The sequence below is a fragment of the Pteropus alecto genome, unplaced genomic scaffold (genome assembly GCF_000325575.1).
Source record: "Pteropus alecto unplaced genomic scaffold, ASM32557v1 scaffold155, whole genome shotgun sequence".
Lineage (NCBI taxonomy): Eukaryota > Metazoa > Chordata > Mammalia > Chiroptera > Pteropodidae > Pteropus > Pteropus alecto.
Genome location: NW_006438113.1, coordinates 19,633,913 through 19,652,126, shown reverse-complemented (window position 1 = coordinate 19,652,126; position 18,214 = coordinate 19,633,913). Strand labels below are relative to the sequence as shown.

The window sequence follows — 18,214 nt, the reverse complement described above, 5'->3', positions numbered from 1 at the left end:
ATGGAGGTTTTGTTTCAAGGGGCCGCGGCATTCTAAGGGGTTTGAGGATTGATGTAGACACTTGGGAAGGGATACCTGTTTCTTCTTCCTTGATACACAGGCCTCGTATAGATCAGCCTGAAAATGTATTATTTAAAAAGTTGGAGGGAGATTGTAATTAAATATAAAATAATTACCTAAATATGTATTTTGAGTGTTTTGAAAGGGGCTTGAAAGCATTTATTATCATCGAAACCAAGGGAAAATTAAGCAGGATTTTATTTTTAGTTACACCTGCTGGTAGATGTAAGAGGTGGTTCTGTCTAATGAGAACTATTGAAACAAATTGGTTCAAGAACGCTTCATGGGAAATTGAACAGTGCAGAATTCACATTGTCTCGAGGTCCTACTTGGGCCTGTTGAGAAGGGTTTATGGAAATGAAGGGGTTCTTTTTATTGGAAATGGAAACATTTCATTTACTTTATAATATTTAACCACCCTTCCCCTGCTCCTTAGATTACAATTTCAGAGCCCCTGGTTACAAATCGAGATTTTTTTCCCCTCAGATTGCTGCCTTTAGCCCCTAAGTGAACTCCACTGGCAGCTCTGTGGGTATTTTTCAGAAGAAGCCTTCTGTTCTGATTGTATTAAATGCCACTGGTACCTTTGCCATTCTCTGCTCCCTGCTCCCTGAACATTCCAATAACAGAGCCTTCCCGTCCCATTTAGAAATGTTCACAGGGACCTCAGAACTTAATTTGTCTTCCTAGTGCGAGGAAACACTAGACTTGTGCTCAGATGTAGTAAATGATGGGGTTTTCCCCAATTAATCATCTGCCAGATCGTGCATCTGTTATTTTGTAAAATCTTAATTTATGTTCAAAAATAAAAGAAAAAAATAAAACAAGACTATAGTATGCCGTTCAGCGTTTTGCAAGCTGTTTGCTTTTATTCACCTAACTCAATAATATACAGAGCTTGCATTTTTAACTTTGATTCCAAAGTTAGCTTTTTTGTAGGATTTGATCAATATTCCATTTTCCTGACCTAAGTGAATAAAAATAAATGGCTTGCGACATATACAGGTTTAGATCTTGATTTTGTTTTGGTAGTTAGAGAAGCTGTCATAAAAATGTAGCCTGAAATGACTATAAATTCCATAACTAGTTTAATTAGTTTTGTCGTAATTTTATTTAGTTTTTTTTAAAGTAGGCAATACATCACATAGTTTAAAAATCAGAAGGTACAGAAAGATGCTTGGCGAAAAGTCCCTCTTTTAGCCTGTACACTTGGCCGCTCATTTCAACACTACTCAAGCAACCAACGTTAATCCTGATTCATTTAAATTGATGTACTAAGATATATTTAGCAAAAACTTATTTTCTTTTGATGTTTTATTGCATGACATAAAGGAACTGAGCACGAGTTTGGGACCATGGGGGGCAAATAACTACATAAATATCCAGGGAGATACCTTAGATGAAAATGCACTACGGGTGACAAAATATGGAGCCAAAAGCAGAATTCCATTTTTTATTGTAAAGAAAAGCGCTGAAAGTGAGATCTCACTATAAAACCATAAGTCTCCCCACATACTCACTTGGACTTCTCTGTTTCTGGGTTTCCAGAACAGACTGTTCTCTTCTGACTGTTGCATATGTATTGAATCTTGGCACCGTGAATCTCTTGTGATGCGAGATTGAATTTCCCATTGCCATTTTTTCAGATAACAGCCCGCCGTCAGTGGAAACACATTTACGATGAATTAGGCGGTAATCCTGGGAGCACCAGCGCTGCCACTTGTACCCGCAGACATTATGAAAGGTAAAACAAAATGAAATAAAACAAAAACCTTTTCTGGAAAGTCCTTGCTTAATTGAAAGTGTGTTAATTGGAAGAAGCTTCTGGTCAAGGATAGAGACCAAAGGAAGTCTAAAGGACCTTTTAGGAAACAGAAAATATCCCTCTGGCATTTTACTTTGCATCCAGCCTTGTGATTTTTAGGGAACGTGGCTTTCTCTAGTTACCGGAGCTAAAATTAGATAGTCTTTTAATTTGCTTTTATCCTGTGACCACCTGCCTGACAATACCATTTTTTTTCCCCACAAGCATAAGATTATTCAATATGTTCACTGTGGGTTCATTTACTATGAGAACTTTCAGATTCTGAAAACATAGGTCTGCAGTATCACTGTAAAGTTACCATGTAACTGTACTAACATTGAAATACATTAATGTTGACAGTATTAACATTGCAAAGTAAGCATTTCTTTAATAAGAAGATTGGCCCCCAGATAAGGTTTGTTGTTTTTTCCCATCTTGGTATTTTTCTCCTATGGCTATGCTTTTGACCGAGGAAATCCTTTCTTGCCAAGCTCTGTGTGGTTTAGTTTTCTAACAAATTCAGCTTCTTTCAGAAGGTGATGATAATGCAGACAAGAAGTAATGCCAAATTAGACTACTATGAGGGTTGTTGCCACAGGAATATTTCCTGTTTGCATTAGGACTGTTACCCACAACACCGAAGACCAGTTAGCAAAGTCATGCATTATCCTTGCTCAGCACGTCAAGCCCAAACTTAATTTGTTCAGGCCTCGCCAACTTCCTTATCAATGGCATTTGCCTTCTGAAGTGTTGACCAACTCAGCTCCCCGGTTTCAAATTCAAGCTTTGAGATCCAAGCAGAGGAGTGTGTGTGTGTGTGTGTGTGCGTGTGTGTGTTTTAATAACAGCCATGGATGGAATGAAGCAAGACACAGTCAACTGAACAAACAGGCCACTTACGTTGTTAGTTTGAAAGCTAAAACACAACATAAATTGATGGTTGCTCTTCACATAGTTACCATTCCAGCTTCAACCCAGAAGCATAACACCTGCCTTTGGATCATACAAATGCATCTTCAGATAATGTCATCTAACTCTTAGTCATATTTCTTTTGAATTCAACTATATTTTTATCTGTATTGCATTTAACATAGAGCCACTTTTAGTATAGCCTATTCAATGAAATGTGGAATGTTTTTGTAGGTATAATTATAGTAAACTGAGTTGGGTTTAGTACCTCATGAAAAATTCCCACAAAGCATTCCCAAGAGATTGCCTTACTTGAGAGTGTTATAATCCGGAAGGATTTTGAAAAATTGGTAATAGGAATTCAAATTATTACTCTTCATAGCATTGTTGCCAACATAGTATATCATTTTCTTAAGTGAGAGTGTTACCGCTCTCAGTATTTAATACAAAAGCCCACATTCTCACACTGTACATAACAGGTGTACTACAGAAGTCTTAGTACAAAATAGCCTGGTATCTCAGGCAAGTGTTTTGTAAATAGCGTTCTAGGTACCATAATCAACTTGTTTTTGACCTATGATTCAAGGTTTTAATCAGAACATTTTCATTAGAAACACTGTACTTTCAAATAGCTTCTATTCTGACGGTGAGCCTCTTACCTCCATGTACAAATGTTCCCAACACCTGACCATCAAACTTAAAGGACCAGATAGCAATTAAAATTAGAAAAAGAAGTTATCTCAGCTATTAGCTAGCTCACTCAATTAAGGAATGAAATATTAATCAAACATATTATAAAGCATTACATGGTCAAAAAAACAAATAGATAAGGATGAGATGGGAAAAAGATTGGATCTATTGTGTGTGTGTGTGTGTGTGTGAATGTTACATTTACTCAAGCAGTTGTGCACATTAAAAAAAACGCCCAATCTTAAATGAAATATCAAGATATATTCTTTTGAAGATTGTGTACTTTGTGTCATGATTTACCTCTTCCTGGAGTAGCAGAATCCTAAGTGCCTTTGATTAGTCGAATTGAAAAATTCTAGTAGAGATACCTCAAACTTTAGCAACTAAGAAACATTATTAAAGATTTTTTTTTTAATTTCTCTTCTCTCATTCTTAGGAGTAGAATGGATATTTCACAAAGGTTTGGTTTCCCATTGGATTAAATTTTTTAAAAAGCTATGTCTTTGAATTTGAATTACGAATTTGTTTGGTCAGCGTGTATCAGTCAGAATCCAGTAAAGAAAACAGAAACCACCCTAGGTATTCAACAAAGAGAACTAATTATTGGAGTTGCTTAAACAAGTGTTGGTGTGAAGCACTACATCACTCTGGAGGTAATAACCACAGTTTTCCCAGGGCTGGAAGGATAGAGAAAAGAGGTTAGGGTATTGCCACTCAGAAGTTCAGAGAGTGGGCCCCACAGAGCTAGGGTTCAGACCCCCTCCCAGGGAAAGGCACCCAGCCCATGCTGGTATTCCAGGAGCTCAGAGGAGGAGCCTTGTGGAGCTGGGCTCAGACCTAGGAGGCAGTGCTCCCTGGTGCTAGACCTCAGAGGAAATGCATCAAAACTGTTCTGGGATTATTGAAAGAAGCTAGAGGCTGGAACCAACTACTGCTGCAAAGTTACTGTTGGGTTGGCACTGAAATGAACAGCAAGCAAAATAGAAAAAAAGAGGTCCCTTCTGCCCTCCCTGGCCTGGTAGGGCCCCATTTGCAGGACCTCAACAGTAAAAGGGGCTGACAAAAAAGAGACATGTAATTTGCAGGGACCCAGTCCCAGCGTTGCCAAATGGAGCACAGAAGGTGGATTTGGAGTCGAGAGACAATAATCCAGCTGCCAAGTGGGACCCCAAACATGGAAACCCCTGTGCAGAGCCTGAAGCCCAGGTTAGAGCACAGCTGTCCCCAGGTGATTAGAAAGGTCCTCAACCCTTCCTTGGCATTTCTTTTTGCCAGTTAGGCCCCTCTAATGTTGTTATGATCAGATACAGGGATATCCTGAATAGTTAGTAATTAATAAGGGTTAAGTGCCAAATTTTCCAGATGATTGTTGTGTTTTTGTTTTTGTTTTTTTAGAAAATCAGACTCACAATAACGCCACTCTCACTCATTTGAACCTTTCAGGATTTCAAAGGAGTCACCCAAACTCCTGTGAGCTGTGGTGGTAGAAAAGTCTAGGAACTACTTCCCTAGATGCCTTACTTTAATGATTCTGCCAGAGAGAAGGGCAGAGGACACTCTGATCTGTCCAGGGACTTGAAAGAGCTCTGCTTTGATCAAGACACCATGGCTAAAACTATACTTAGCGATTATGGTAGATTTCATTCATTCTTGCTAGTTCTAGGCTGTGCTAACACCATAAAAACAGATGACTAGATTGGTGAAGGGCCACCGTTTTCAAGAAGGTTCAAGGAGTTGGAAGGGGTCAGGGTGTTGTGGCAAACATCCCATCTGGAGAAGTGCTTGGAATTATTTAAAGCCTTCCAAACACGATCAGAGCCTTTGGAGCTCCACCCCTGCTGCTGGTTCATCTGGTCTCTCACTCTTTTCACTCTAGTATAGAAACTTGGTCCTTTTCCTACTTCCCTACCACCAGCTTTGCTTCCCTAGAAAACGAAGAAGAAATGAGTGATCTGCTATGCATTATCCACTGATTTATTTTTCATGCAGTGTGGTTCATGTTTCCCGTAAATGTTTTCATTTTCCAAAAGAAAAAAATAGCCAGTTCCTCAGTAAATGTTACTTGTATATTAGTTGTGCACTTTGGGTTTATTAATGAGTGTAATAATGAAAGTGTGGGTTGTTAAAAAGAATCAATGGGTGTTTTTATTTAAGGCATAGCAGAAATGGTACAATGCCTGTGAATGCATCATTGTCGCTGAAGGCCTGACTCGTCTAAACTTGCCTCTGATTGGTTTAAATCAAATAGGTCCAAGCACTTCATAAAAATGTCTTTGTCAGCCTGGTTTTGCTTCCAAACCTATTCATCTCTGTCAGTTTTTAATATTAGTACCAGGCTCCTGGCCATAGTCCATTAGTACTGTACTTAATTGCTCATGTTACAGATGATCACCAATATAAAAAGCATTAATGTTTCCCCATCGCGAGACTGTTGCTATGTAGATGTCTCAAACTTAGAAAAGCTTATGAAGTGTGGTTATTCTGGACATTTCTTGCTCAGGATTTATAGATAATGTTACTGTAGATTATAATGCAAAGACAAATGCCCGCCGCCTCCTGGGTAAGACCCTTCTAAGTGGAATATTTTCTTTCTTGTCCATCTCCTTATTTAAGGTGCCCCAAACTGCTTTCTTTTATCAATAAAGGAACGAAAAGGAAAATTGAAACTTTTATGGAATTTCCTTAGTTCGATTTTTCTGGAATAGTAATTCACTTTAAAGGCTTTGTTTTCACATGCATATTTGTTTTCTTTTTAAATGTTTTTAAGCACATGCAGGGAGAAAAAATCCTTACACAGAATACCAGATTACTGGTTTTGATTTTCCTGAATAAATTACATGGTCTGTTTCTGTGGAACACATGAAGTTGTTATTAGGGATTGAAAAGGGAGCATTAAGGCAAATGTACTTTATGATGTGCTTTCCTGAGTATTTAGAAAATCAAAATTTTAAACAAATGTATTTGTTTGTGGGGGAAATGAGCAATTACGCTGCATCTTCTTGAAGACTCCATGCCCAATTTCAGGTTCTAACCTTTTGATTTTCCTGTAAGCATTCCTCGGGCAAGACTGTCATGCCGCCTGGCTGAGACGGCTTCCTTTGCAGTGACTTGGGGTGAGCTGTACCCAAGCCAGATGCATTTGGGCAGAACCCGAATGACAGTCAGCTGGAGCTTCGGCCTTTTTTCTCTGAAGGTGGAAGGCAGGGTGTGGGAGGTTCATGTTTTAAGTAAGATAAGTGTGCGCTTAAAGGTAAATGCCAAAAATATATCAGGTTCTAAGGAACTCAGCTAATTATATTGTGGGAAAAGGCCAAGGGAAATTAAGGTGCATTACAGTCCTGCCTGTGTCTGTTCATGTCCAGGACATTGGTATATTCTTGCTCATTTTGACGCCCTTGAAGTTAATCAATACAGGATTCAGAAAGTCACGGGCAGGATTGCAGCATTTTAGATTCGAGAGATCTATTGGCGATATTCTAGACCAGTGTTACTCAGAGATGTTTTCTAATCCACCTGTGAACTGTTTGCTACTAGGCCGTGATGAGGCAAGCACAGCAATTGCAAATAAGCATTGATACACTTACATAGCAATCTGCCAGAGCAATTTTATGTCTTTCAAATCTAATAGAAAATTAGAGCTTGTATTTTGTATGCCTTTTTTAATTTTGCCTTTTCTAGTAATTTACTTTTATGGTGTTTTACAAAAGTATCAGTAGGCAACAGATGAGACATTTAGAAAACTAAACCTTCACTATAGGTCATTGGAGAAGCACTGCCCTGCACCAGTGGTCACAAACTCAAATGTTTATGGAGGCAGGTAGCATAGGTAGTGCAGGTGGTCGGGTGGGAAAGTTGGAAACTGGCACACACAGCCCCGGGCAGGGAGGCCCAGTGGAATCAGCCTTAGGCGGACACAGTCTCTGTGCTTCCAGACCTTCTTCCTCATTTTCGAGATAATTTTTATTATCTCGTGAATAAATATCAGGTAAAATCACCTGACTTACAAATATTGGCTCCAATATTTCTGAAAAGAGTTTATATACCATAAGCTAAACTAAACATGCCCATGGGCAAAATGTATCCAACAGGCTGCCAAGTTCCATGAGGACCAAACTATCTTTGGCATGAGGCTAATCCAGTCTCTGCTTAAGTGCCCTGCAGTTGAGAGGACAAGGAAGTAGCGTCACTGTTGAAAGCACTCTTCATCTAAACACTCTCACATGCTGAGCTAAGCACCTTCTGTGGCTTTCCATGGACCTCGGCATGCCTTTTAGGGCTGCCTCGTTCCCGTGCTCCCTTTCCCAGGTGATGTGCCACCATGTGCTTGGCAAGGCTCTGCTCTCAATTCAAGTTTTCTTGTTCCATTCAGTCAAGCCTCAGAGAAGGATTTACAGACCTTCCCCAGCTTGGCTTGCTCTCGTGTAGATGCCTTCAATTTGTGTCACTCAGAATACCCGAAGCTAGTCCAGATGTGGCATATAGTACTTTTGGGGATGTAGGCAGTGTCAGTCTATCACTGTAGCTTAAGATTACATTTGAAATTGGTAGGAAGCCCTCTCTGGTGGCCAGCTTCTTGGGCAGGATAGATTTGCCATTTGCATGGTTGCCTTTTTCCTTTGCTGCTGCCCTTAAGACCCAGTAGTGTTTTTGAACATCTGCCATGTGCAAAACACTTTCGAGAATAATGAAAACATATGAACCAAAGAATTTAGCATAAGACTGGCAAACAAGGAGCAGGTGCCCATGCTACCACATTCACAACAGAGATCACTAAGGGAACATGATGCTGCTTCCTGTGACCCTCAGAATTCTCCCCAATATGGCACCCCCAGCACTATTACCAATGCATTAGAATTGGGACGTGCTGTGATCCTTGGCTTAGCTAACTTATCATATGATCCGACTCATACTCCATACCTACGTGAAAAGAAGTTAAATAGATAAGGCTCTAAAAACCTTAGAGGTAAGTAAGTAATAAATGCAAATAATAAGTTCAACATGGATCAAAAAGAGAGAATTGCCAGATGGAATGAGCCAAGGAGGATCTAGAATTTGAAGGATCTAGAATCTTAAAGAGGTTAGAACTTATGATTGATCATCCTATGATGCTTGAAATAATTCAGATGTAGAATTCAAGAACAATAGAGAAACTATTTTTGAGGGCAAGGATTGCTTTCCTTGAGAACCCCCAGTGCACCCCACACAGCATCGTGATCATATCAGGGACTCAAGAATTAGGAATCCAATGATTTAAATTAAACCCAAACAAAAAGAACAGTTTTCTCTAGGAAATGTGTGAAGAGATAGGGAATGAGGTGGTGGAAGGGGATATCAGGAAAGTTCTAAGGCTGAATTTCTAAATTGGATACACCAGAGGCAGGTATTTTAGTTTATCCTCTCAGTGTCTTTGAACTCTCTTGCCCTGAGGTCCAGTGGGTTGGCCATGCCCCATCCTCACCGATGGTGGTGTTCACCAGTCTATGGACTCGCATCTTCCTCCTAAACACTGTCTTGGTAACGGGGGCTCTGGCCAGTGGGGACTCTGTTGGTAACACCTCTGCAACACTACCACCCAGGCACTCTGATCTCGAACCTTTCCCCAAACCCGCAGAAGGCCTCCTGGCTCTTATCAACAACCAGCAGCCCAGGAAATCTAACCCAAAGTGCTGAGACTTAAGAAGGCTAAGGCTGTGCTGCTGCTCTTTTGTCTACACCTCACCAAGCTTGTTCTTACAAGGGACCTGAGTTGGGTGGGTGGGTATAAGCACCCTATGCCTGGAGTAGCTTTTTATCATCTATAAAGAATTTTTCCCTAAAGAACAGTCAGGTAATTTCATAAGCAGGAGCCTCCGTCGGTATCACTCAGCATGCCTAAAATGCTCTGATAACTTTCCAATGCCTGGATATTTCCAGAAACTTTTAAAAAGGAAAACAAAACCCTAGCCAGGCCCTGGAGTAGAAAAACTGGTTTCTGTTTAAAAAAAAATAAACAACAGCCTTTGAAAAATCTCTATTTAAAAATTCTTAAATTTGCCTCTAAATGCAAGTTGTAATTAATAGAAGTTAGAGTTTACACAGTTGAGTGTAAAAACACCCTCAGGCACAAACTAATCAAGTGTGTATGTCATCCTGTAAACTACAGCAAGTTCTTTGTTTGACCCAAAAAAAAGCCTGCCAAACAGCAGTTTTTCTTTGTCAAGCTCTTTTATTGTCTCATTTTTGTTTTCACTCTATCTTCCCCCACCCCCACTTCCCTTTGAACCTAGCTATCGTATTTAAGAAACTTTGCAGGTCCCGTGTTTTATTGATAGTTTTCATCAAGCATGAATTTAAATTTGAGAATAGATTAGGTGTCTTAGCCTCTTTTCTTTTTGATAAATAACAAGAGGTTTCTACTTATGATTTTCTGTCCTCGGGGCTTTATCATTAAGATTAAATAACTGTACTCTCAAGCATGCCACTGCACAAACATCTTTTCAATTATGTGAGTAACAGATGCCTTCACAAAGGAACTATTGAAAATTCAGAAAGCATGTTTCCAAAAAAGAAAGGGGGGAAAAAAGTATCAGATGACAGAAGAATGTAATTGTTTACCATTAAAATATATCCTTAACTCTTCCACTGAAAACCTCTTGGAACATTTTGGTTTTTGTACAAGTTATTACAAAGTTTGATCAAAATAATAAATGCTGGGGGGAATTATTGAACATTTCAGAAGCTCTGGAACCCATGGTATCTCACAGGCACGAGACTTAAATGTAATGGTTGGTTGCTTGTTTTTACATATAGACATTGCCTACTTTAATTTGTGGCGTACACATCATATTGCAAATATCGTAGTTATATTTGTCTACTGTTCTTGAAATAATGTTCATCTGTCCTTGAAATGGATTTATGCAACTTGATTCCGAGTTAGTCATTGTTTTCTCAGTGAGAAGAATTGCTGCCATCTTGGCTGGCTGGCACTGAGGAGGGCTGGGTGCTGTTTATAGTCCCTGCTCTCCGTTGTGAGCCTGTATGTTAATCCCTGAGGCATAGTCAGCCTTTCTTATATCCAGTCAAACTTTCTTCAGTGTGGTCTTCATTTGAAAGACATGGGCTAACATCAATCTAGATACTCTCATAAGTGTCAAGGAGGCTTCATAGAAGCAGAGTCCCATAGGGGCTTTCAGTCTAGCTGGGGAGACTATCCGAACCTCAGACTTGGAAAGATTAAGTGTTACAGGGTGAAATTCATGGGGGATTCGGTTCTTGATTTTTCTCTTACCATCCAGCATCAAGTTGGGCCTAATCCAACTAGGGTTGCTATCTTTTGGAGAGTTGTAGCACATTATAAAAGCATTAGTGTGATCAGTGCCCAAGCCATAGGGCTGCTTTTGTTGTAGGAGGTTGACCCTTTGTTTCCACGTAGGTCTGTTGCCTCTGAGAAAAGGAGAATGTTCGCTCTGATTCTTCAGACAGTTCCTTAGGAGCTCGAGATTCTGTTAACCCAAGGGTGATCATTTCAGTATCTTCCTTATGTTGGTGCTTCTCAAACCGTGTTTAAAGATGCGCAGCTATCTTGCTGAGATGAAGGCAGCTTGAACTAGCAGAGGCAGGCAGGTCTGTGTTTGAACTCAAATTTTGGCACATGGTAGCTGTATACCTTCGACTAGTCATTTAATCAACTTTACTTTGAACCTCAGTTTTCTCATCCATAAAATGAGGATAATGTACCTGTGTATTATTCTTATATAGTGGTTTAAGTTAAGACATACAAAGTACCTGGTATTAATAGGAACTTAATATATGGCAGGTGCTATTAATATTGTAATTCCTACTCAATAACAATCTTAGGCTTCTCTAGCCCCACCTCTCACCTCACTGGTAATCCAGGCTTCTGCAGCCCATGCAACTCCAGCTCAGGGCCTGTTGTCCTTGAGCCACCTCTCACACTGACACATCTTTATGGGAGTGAAGCCATCATCTTGCTGGGTCCTGGCACCATGTACTTTTCTTTCCTCCTTTTGCTTAGAGTCACAGTCACTCCAGGGCCATGGAAGAAGGTGTCAGTTCTCCACGGGTGCTAAGAAACAACTCTCCCACCACTTCCAGGGCCAAATGAAACTAGCACCTTCAAAAAGTTTTCTTGTTCATCTTCTGCTGCTCCTTAGTAGGTCACAAAGCCCTCGGTGAGCAGGTCGTTTTCCCAGAAAAGAGCTTTTCTGAAGACAAGCATCCATGTTTTGTTACTGATAACAACAGGCCACATACCTTTCAGGTATCTTAGCATAGAATACAAATGATGCTATTCATAGCTACTTCCTTTTTAAAAAGCTTGGTACAGTTTACCCTTGGTAGCTCACGGGCGAGCTAAGCCTTGTACGTAGAATCCACGTTGCACTCTCCCGCCATTTTCTTGGTTTAGATGGGTCTTGCCATAGGCTTCTTCTCCATGGCCTGCATGTCAGCCTGACACCTCCCTCCATGTTTTGGTACTCAAAGCTTTCAGTTCACATCTTTGTCTGTTGGAAGGTGACATCAGAGGCCTCTTTCTCAGCTCTCGTGGTTACCGATATTTTGCTCCTCACGCTGCACACTGTTTTTTTTCTGTCGTACTGAAACTCACACCATGAAACGGAGGGGATCTGTATCCGGAGCCCACATTTTTCTCAGATGGAGCTTGGCTTTTAAAAGAGCAGGACCAAAGCAGCACAGTTGCTGTTGTACTTAACGAGTATTGCGCCCACCAAGGGAACATTCCCACTTCTCTGCACATTGACATAGCACATTTGTGTATCTGACTTTGGTTTTGGAATCTACTGCCCAAATGCTCTTCTGCCATTTTGAGAGTCATGGTCTGGAACACTGAGAGGGGAACAGTATGTGTGATTAGAAACTCTCTATACTTCTTGGAACCTTAACAAATGTGTGGACTTCATCTTCAAAAAAGAAAAATATACCTTTTATTGGCTTTATATTTGGTGAAAGATTGCTTCCCACACTTCACAGTGAAGTTATGTTTTCAATTTCTGGCTCAGAAGGGAAATGTCTAGCCAAGCTTTAGAATTTATCAACCCCAGAATCAACTTGAAGATGTAATGACTCCATTTGGGATCAGATCAGGTCCGAAGCCCCAGAGGAACCAATATGTCATTTCTTTTCTACTGCCACAAAAATACCTAATAGTATAAGAATAGTAGCATTTTTGCCTTGACATGCACACCACCTTTATTTCCCTCTGCCCCTAAAATATTCTGTTCCCAGGGCACCAGCAGATCTTGAGGCTAAGAATTTTTCACTGGTTCGATACCATAAAAGTACCTATGAAGTAATGAGGGCGAGGGTCAAATACAACCGTAAAGGTTTCCCACTTCTTTCCCCAACTTTCCAGATTGAATCAGTTCCAGACATTATTATAATATCATTTTTCAGAGCTCTAAAAATAGATGGATTCTCATTCCTCCTCTTAAGCACTGTTTGCTAAATGTTTGGGCCCAAAAGTTCAGTCATTCCATGCAAACATTAATCAATACAGAAGACATTAGTGGTTACTCGCTCAGATGAGATTTGACATTATTCTTCCTCTGCCCATGGGGAGGGGAGGGGAATTTTGCCTAATAAAGATGAAGGGTCTTTTCTTCTTTTGTATGAAATGCAAATGATGAGGACACGTGCAGTATACATTTCTCAAACGTGAGGCTGCTGCTTTTTGTTGAGAAGGAGAGCGAAGGCCCTGGAGGATTTTAGAATTTGTAAATATAAAATTATCTGCCTTGGTGTTTAAAAAAATAATAAAAGAGAGAAAGAGTTGGCAGGTTGCCAGATTACTTACATTACAGTAATAGATTTGCTGACCCCTGACTTCTGCTGTAGAGAAATGTATTGAATTTTTCATAATATCAGATGAGGCAGATCTAAAAACCTAGTACACTGAGCACCATTATTTAACTTGAGATTTAACAAAGCTGAAATCTTTTCAAACCAGCAATTTCTTGTATGATGGTAATTTAGTGGCTCAGATGCTAATAAATCAAGGTTATAATGCCATTGGTTTGTTAATTTTAATTTGGGTTGATTTTAAGTCATCTTTATTTTTTAAAAAAGAAGAAGAAAAAGGAGAAAAAAAATCTTTCTTTTCACAGTGACTGAATTTAATAAGAATCTCCGTGATAGCAAAAGGCTCCCCTACTGTTTCTGCTTTGGGGTGGAAAATGTTATTCTTGTATTATTCCTAGGGAAAAAAAACTCATGCTGCTACAAATCTTATGCCTATGGAAAGATGTTATTTTTTAATACATAATGGCTTACCTATTTCAGATCCATTAACAGCATCATAAATAAGCATTTTACTAATCTGAAATGTGAAATCTGGGTAATAATAAAGACCCATTTATCTGCCCAGCTTTCAATCCCAGGACTAGATGTAGATGGGGGGGGGTATGGGGGGTGGCAGGAGGATCTCGCTGGATTTTCTAATGAACATATTGCTTCTTTTCCCCATTACTTCCACCCACCTAAAGCCCAACCCGTATTCTTAGAGTTGCAGTCCTTTGAAAATATTTCTCCTGTGTAATGAGTTCTTGGGGACCGGGCTGCATTTTTGCTTTTATCTGTGCAGTTTAGAAACTGATTAAATCTTTGTTGTACTACAAATATTTGAGGAATAATCATCCGCAAGGCACAGGCATTTTGTGTTATACTAAATTCTTTGTACAGTACAAACCTACTCAGCTTCTTGCACTGGGCAATGCTGACCTTCTTTGGCTAACCTGTTTTCAAAGCTGTCACATGTACATTAAATGTTTTAAATGTTCAGAAACCTATAATAATTTCGTCCTCTTGTACTATAAAAACTTCTAATAATCAAATGATACGATCATATCCTGTGGGATAATTGTATTGTACCATGACAGGATAACTGAAAAAACATTCAGTGAAAATCGCACCTAACAGAAATCACTATATGAACAGCAATTGTTTGGGTGCCATGCAAGTCCGTGCCATTCTTCAAGGGCTTAGTTGGTTATATTTCTACTTGTTTCCTTTCAGCTGCTGCCTTTTTTGTTTTATTTTAGGAGGCTTTTTTCCCTGAGCCACTATAATTATCTTTCAGTGATTTAGAATGGAAAAAAAACCACTCAGTTGACCTTTACACTCTCTCTCTCTCTCTCTCTCTCTCTCTCTCTCTCTCTCTCTCTGTCTTTCTCTCTCTCTTTCCTCTTCCCCTCCCCTCCCTCCCTCCCTCCCTCCCTCTGGAAGCCTTGAACAAGCAGGACTTGTGTTTGGATTCAGTTTTACCTTAGTCATGCCTCTTTCCAGATACAAGAAACATTTAATTCCAGATTTCCTGCTTCTGGCTTTAGGCCTTTGACCAGCAAAGTGAAATGTATTTTTTACTGCTGTCGGCCAGCCAGCTGCTGAGTTGAGTAAAGGGTGGAAAAAAAAGAAAGAAAAGAAATGAAATGGAAATGTTGCCCTGCCTCTTGAACCTGCAAAATCGTATAAGGAAATTAAAAGTCTCCTTAGCACCCATCTAGAGAGCTAGATTGGCCCAGGACTGTCAGAACCTGAGGTAAAGGCTCCTCTGGGGCTCACTTTGGGTGTCTCTCCCACCCAATTCTCTCCTTCCTCTCACCCCCCTTCAGAGGTAATTCTGTCATCCTTCTTAGCAAAGAGGGTGTCTCATGGTGTCACCATCTCAAGTAGAGAATGGAGTTGGAGGGAAGAGTGGTAACCATTGGAATATCCAGACTTCAGTGCTCCTTGGATTCCCATGGCAACCAAACAAAAGTAAAACAAACCTATCTGCCCCAACAAAAAAATATGTTTTCACTGAAGTCAATTTAAAATATTTTTTTAAATTTATAATATTCATTGCATTTCCCTCCTGGGTAAAATTCCCCAACCTGCCAGTGTTGAAGGGGATAAAGTCCCTGGCGGAACCACTCAGATAAAAGGAATTGGGGAGAATGTTGGGGACTTTACAGATGAGACAAATAAATTCAAGTATGAACAAGATTGCTTTTTTCTCTCTTCTGCTTAGTTATGCTTTTTATTATATAAACATTAACTGTAATATTACAGTGGGAAGCAGGTATTTGGCAGCCATATATTATTTTAGTAAGTCTACATGGAGAGAACAGTTTCCAGTTTTAGCAGCTGTAACATGTTTAAACTCAGTTTGTAATGGGATCTGAAGATAACTATTCCCCATGGGCTGTGTTGATCTTCATGGCTGGCCCACTGCCAGATGTAGGGCTCGAAACTATTATTCACGCCTCCTTGCACATACCTTGTCCGAGCATGCTCAGTAAATGAATTTTGTTCCTAAAATGCTATAAATTGGGATTTGATTTTCTCATCATTTACTTGGTATTTTATTAAAGAGTGAAATAGTATGATCACAAATGTCCCATGTCTGTACTCGCAAACCTGAACAGTTTTGTATGTTGTTGAGATCCAAATTGCATAGTTACAAATCAGCTTCAGGATTGCAACAAATATCCAAACCAAAGAAGTTTCTGCCTGGGAGTTTTAGTTTAAAAATAATTAGAGTTCCCGATATTTGAACAGATTTATGTTGTTTATATGCCAAGTACATTTTCTTCATTGAGTCAACTTGTCTTATTTAAAACAAATTATGTTTGCTGTATTAAAGTTCATACTTTTAAGGCTGAGTCTTGTATTAATCCCACAGTGAGTCATTAATCATACCAAATGCATTATAAAAACTTTAATCACTGAAGTTGAAACTGAGAATGTAATGCAATCCATCCCTTTTAATTACATCAGCTATTTTTCCCTTTCAGATCAAGAGCTACGTCGCAAAGGGGAAACAGATTAAAACTAGAGCTGTTTGATGTTCTCTTTTTAGAGCAATTTTATGTACTTTGTTTAAAAAGTTGTGTAATTAAAATGCTTGAATTTTTCAGCCCTCTGATTTTTGTGGCTGGAGTGGTCTGTCTGCTTTCCTTCTCACAGGGGCTCTCTTTGACTTGGTACCCCAAAACAGAGCTCCTCATGCCAGAGTCACCTCTGAGCTGCTGGATAAGACAGCTGTCTCTCAGCCACTGTGCTTGCCTCTCGTTAAGCTCTTTATCTTAAGTGGTTGGTCTATATTTTGATATGAATGAAAATATAAACTGTGGAGATGGGCAGAACTCTGTTCAAATTCCACCTCTGTCACATGATGTGACTGTTAGGCAAATTAATTAACCTTTTTGGGCTTCAATTGTCTCATCAGTTAATAATAATAGGAATTATTATTATCATTCCATATGGTATGATTATAATAAATAATATGGTAATTTGCTCCATAGGGATGTTGTAGAGATTACACGAAATAATTCGTATTATGCACCTAGGATATTACTTGGCAAATACTACTACCTACTAGAATATAAGCCTCATGAGGTCAGGAGCTTTGAATCTTTTGTTTGCTGCTGTATCTCAGTGCCCAGAACACTGCCTGGCACTCAGGAGGTGCTCAAAAAAAAGCTGTTGGCAGAATGATAAATGAACGGCAGCTATCATTATTGTTGCTCTCATTGTTGTGATGTTGTGGTTGGCACTTAGCCAGGTTCCACGGGCAGTGATGATAATGTAACCTTGGATGCTTCTATTAGTATCCGTGGTGTGTAGATTCACAAAACCAGAAAGAGGTCTTGCAAAGCAGAATGTAAGTCACCAGGTTCTGGTTTTAGCCAGGGAAGTAGATCATGAAATTGTGGAGTAAGTTTCTAGAAAAGCATTAGCGTCACTGGAGATGCAGTTATTCAATAAATTGCTTGTACTGAGAAAAGAAAATAAACCCATAACATCAATGCTAATGGAATTACCTTCCCTGATTGATCATCTCTCCTGATATCTTTTCAGATTGATCCTGCCATATGAAAGATTCATTAAAGGAGAGGAAGATAAGCCCCTGCCTCCAATCAAACCTCGGAAACAGGAGAACAGTTCACAGGAAAATGAGAATAAAACAAAAGTATCAGGAACCAAACGCGTCAAACATGAAATCTCTAAGAGCAAGAAAGAAAAAGAGAATGCCCTGAAGTCCCAGGATGCATCCGAGGTGAGTTGCTCTCCTCCACAGAAATACCTCTGTGAGATGAGCCCTGCCTGGGGGTCTCCTGGAGCCCTGTACCCACAGCTGGGTCCCTGCACAGCTGCAGCACTAAATGATGAAATCAAATCACCTCAACTTCACAGTTCCCCAAATAGTGGACCTTTCAGTTTTCTCAGTAGCTGAAAGGCAGTGCGTGGTATTGAGTGGGATAGGCCAAGAACAGGATCCAGAAAGATGTGACCGTCTTGTAGAAAACTGGTAGCGAATGATGGCTTTGAGATAAAAGGAGCTAGAGCTTCAGCTGTGTCAAGCCAAGGGACTCCAGTTTGAAAGATGTGGCTTCTCTGCCGTTTCACAACCAGTCTATCTGAGGAGGTGGTGTGACTTTAAAACACGCTTTGTGGGACCTAGCAGGGAGGAATGGTGAAACTGATGTGCTATATGTTTGCAGGACTGTCCTGAAAACTTTAGAGACTTGTTTGCCTCCTGTAATTGACCTCTGTGCAGCAGCCTTTGGTTGAGACCAATTTAGAAACATCTTAAGTACATATTATTTATGGGGAAATTTTGAAATGATTCCTCTGAAACCATTATTATCTCTTATGTTAACAGGTAGTTTCTGAACCTTTTAAAACAAGCCCCAGCTACTGGCAGTCCCCAACAGTTCTTCGGTAGAAGCCATTACTGTCAGCATAGAGCCA

The 18,214-nt window shown here is 39.8% G+C and overlaps 1 protein-coding gene across 2 annotated transcripts in view; it reads left to right on the top strand.

Annotated features, from left to right (window-relative positions):
* The window catches only part of ARID5B (AT-rich interaction domain 5B), a 167,506-nt gene that overhangs the window by 142,736 nt on the left and 6,556 nt on the right, over positions 1-18,214 (top strand). For both annotated transcript variants that reach the window (XM_006915600.3, XM_006915601.3), the window contains 2 exons: positions 1,707-1,804; positions 17,321-17,519. In XM_006915600.3, coding sequence (XP_006915662.1) covers positions 1,707-1,804; positions 17,321-17,519 — 297 coding nt within the window. The remainder of the gene's footprint in view (positions 1-1,706; positions 1,805-17,320; positions 17,520-18,214) is intronic.